Source organism: Seriola lalandi, unplaced genomic scaffold (genome assembly GCF_002814215.2).
Source record: "Seriola lalandi dorsalis isolate HSWRI2012SDOR001 ecotype SW California unplaced genomic scaffold, Sedor1 jcf7180002003168, whole genome shotgun sequence".
Lineage (NCBI taxonomy): Eukaryota > Metazoa > Chordata > Actinopteri > Carangiformes > Carangidae > Seriola > Seriola lalandi.
This window is the reverse complement of record NW_019473824.1, coordinates 1-1,868: the sequence shown is the minus strand read 5'-3', so window position 1 is coordinate 1,868 and position 1,868 is coordinate 1. Positions and strand designations below refer to the sequence as shown.

Here is a 1,868-nt window from a genome sequence, read left to right as displayed (position 1 = left end):
ATTACTAATTATGAAAAGAGACCTTAATAGTATGTCAGCCCCTTAGGACTCCATATTCCTGCCTTTCTCTCTATCTTTTATTGTCTTTAACTTACTACACATGTTTGAAAATGAGGTGAGGCTCAGTCAAACGTTGCAGTACGAGGGTAGTATTGGCTTCGTGTGCTGTAGCACTGAAAAGTCAAATGCACTCAAATAAACACTGAATCATTTTATTACAAATTAATTTGGATTAATACTTTTCATATATATGAAAAATGCAATATCACAATAAAACAATGAGATGGAAACATATTCATACAATTTGCACTGCATTTGTAGGAAACCAGTACCAGTGACAATAACAGTTGTTTTTTCCATTGAAGATGTGACAACGTGATTGTCTTGTGAGTGTTTGTGTGATGACCCTCCTCTTCAGTTTGTCCACATGACCTCTCACCTTGTGCAGTCTTACAGTAAACATACATTTATTAATATATATTAACCTCTCCTTATCCTCACCGCTAATATACGGGGACAAAAAGGACCCTGTAGTATTTTTAAGTATTAGTTTACAGGTGTACATTACTGCTCCCATGGGCTACCGTATGTGATCTGCGGGAGACTGAGTGACCGTAAAATTCTGAAGAAAATTTGATACAAACAGTAAACACTAGAGTTTATAGTGACGTGACCATTAAATAACGAATCATTTATCCATGTGGTTAAATATTACCGGAGTTCACAGCTGGCACCACCTTTCTCTTCAACCTCTTGGTAACAGAAATCTGAAGGATAGATTCACAAGACACAGCTGATTAATGCTCATTCTCATTACAGACACAGATCTGTGGCTTCAGTATGCATCATGTCATGTCTGGTGTGTACCTGAGGCTGAGTAGTTGGCTCTGTCTCCAGATCACCTGGAACACACTCGCCTGGGAAGATGGGAAGAGATGGGAGAGGGTGTTTATGTTTTTCATGAAGACAACATTGGTCCCTTTGTGTCAAAGAAAAGCCACAGAAAATGTAATTTGCATTTCAAACCAAATACAATTTTCATGTCTATTGTGAATGTGACCTCCCAATCACACCAAAAATGAATGCAGCTATTGTTATTGTAATTGCTTCACCTATGCTTTTCCTGCTATGACAAGTCAAAATATGTGGGCCGGGAAAAGTCTACAGGCTGCTGGGAAAAAGACAAAATAATAACAGTAATGTCACAGCAACACAGAGCAAACATAAAAACAAACCTACCTTTGTTCTGATTCATGATGATAGCGCCATTACTCATTCCAAGTTGTCTCACCAATGTTTTGTAATTGTCCATCACCGCAGGAGTCACATCCATTGTTCGACCTGAAGAAGGCAGAATTTCTATCACACACACTGATCTGTACATCCAATGACAAACTTGAAACACATTTCAAAAGCACAAGTACAACAAATTGTCATTTTGATAGATTCAAGAATGGCCACCCACTATAAAGCTTGGCTGTGGTGGTTTCGTTTCCTGATGGTTTCTCAATGCTCAGCAGAAGCATCATTGCATACTCATCATAGTTGGTATGAACCACGTATGTATCAACATCTGCTCCAAACCCTGTGGAAAGGAAAGTGTTGGCAATATGCTGCGTGGCAGATCTGTGAACAACATATTAGTGGCTGATGTACCAAGTCTGTGGCATTTTAGTTTAAAATTGAAAACAAATCCTTGTTAATGTGGTGTGAAATGTGTGGACAGAATGCACAATTAGATTTAGGATAACAAAAAAAAAAAAGGATGGAGAGATGAAAGAAGCTGAGAAACATACTGGCAATATGGTGGAAGAATCGTCCTGGAGTGTTGGTCAAAGCATAATCTGTGGACGTCTGCTTACATGAGT

At 38.5% G+C, this 1,868-nt stretch overlaps 1 protein-coding gene across 1 annotated transcript; it reads right to left on the bottom strand.

Moving 5' to 3' along the window:
* Nucleotides 1–196: 196 nt before the first annotated feature.
* LOC111666885 (protein AMBP-like) lies at nucleotides 197–1,862 on the bottom strand. Its single transcript, XM_023422396.2, has 5 exons — nucleotides 1,797–1,862; nucleotides 1,466–1,585; nucleotides 1,240–1,341; nucleotides 868–917; nucleotides 197–767 (listed from the first exon to the last, which is right to left on the bottom strand). Exons 2-5 carry the CDS (start codon nucleotides 1,527–1,529, stop codon nucleotides 705–707), a joined length of 279 nt encoding a protein of 92 aa, XP_023278164.1. The 5' UTR covers nucleotides 1,530–1,585; nucleotides 1,797–1,862; the 3' UTR covers nucleotides 197–704.
* Between the last annotated feature and the right edge of the window lie 6 nt (nucleotides 1,863–1,868).

Excerpts from the sequence above, each read along its gene's own strand:
- LOC111666885 (XM_023422396.2), bottom strand. The coding sequence starts at position 1,529 with ATGATGCTTCTGCTGAGCATTGAGAAACCATCAGGAAACGAAACCACC. Across the intron at positions 1,342-1,465 it reads CACCACAGCCAAGCTTTATA|GTCGAACAATGGATGTGACT; the intron begins GTGGGTGGCCAT and ends TGCCTTCTTCAG. Across the intron at positions 918-1,239 it reads CATCATGAATCAGAACAAAG|GCGAGTGTGTTCCAGGTGAT; the intron begins GTAGGTTTGTTT and ends CCATCTTCCCAG.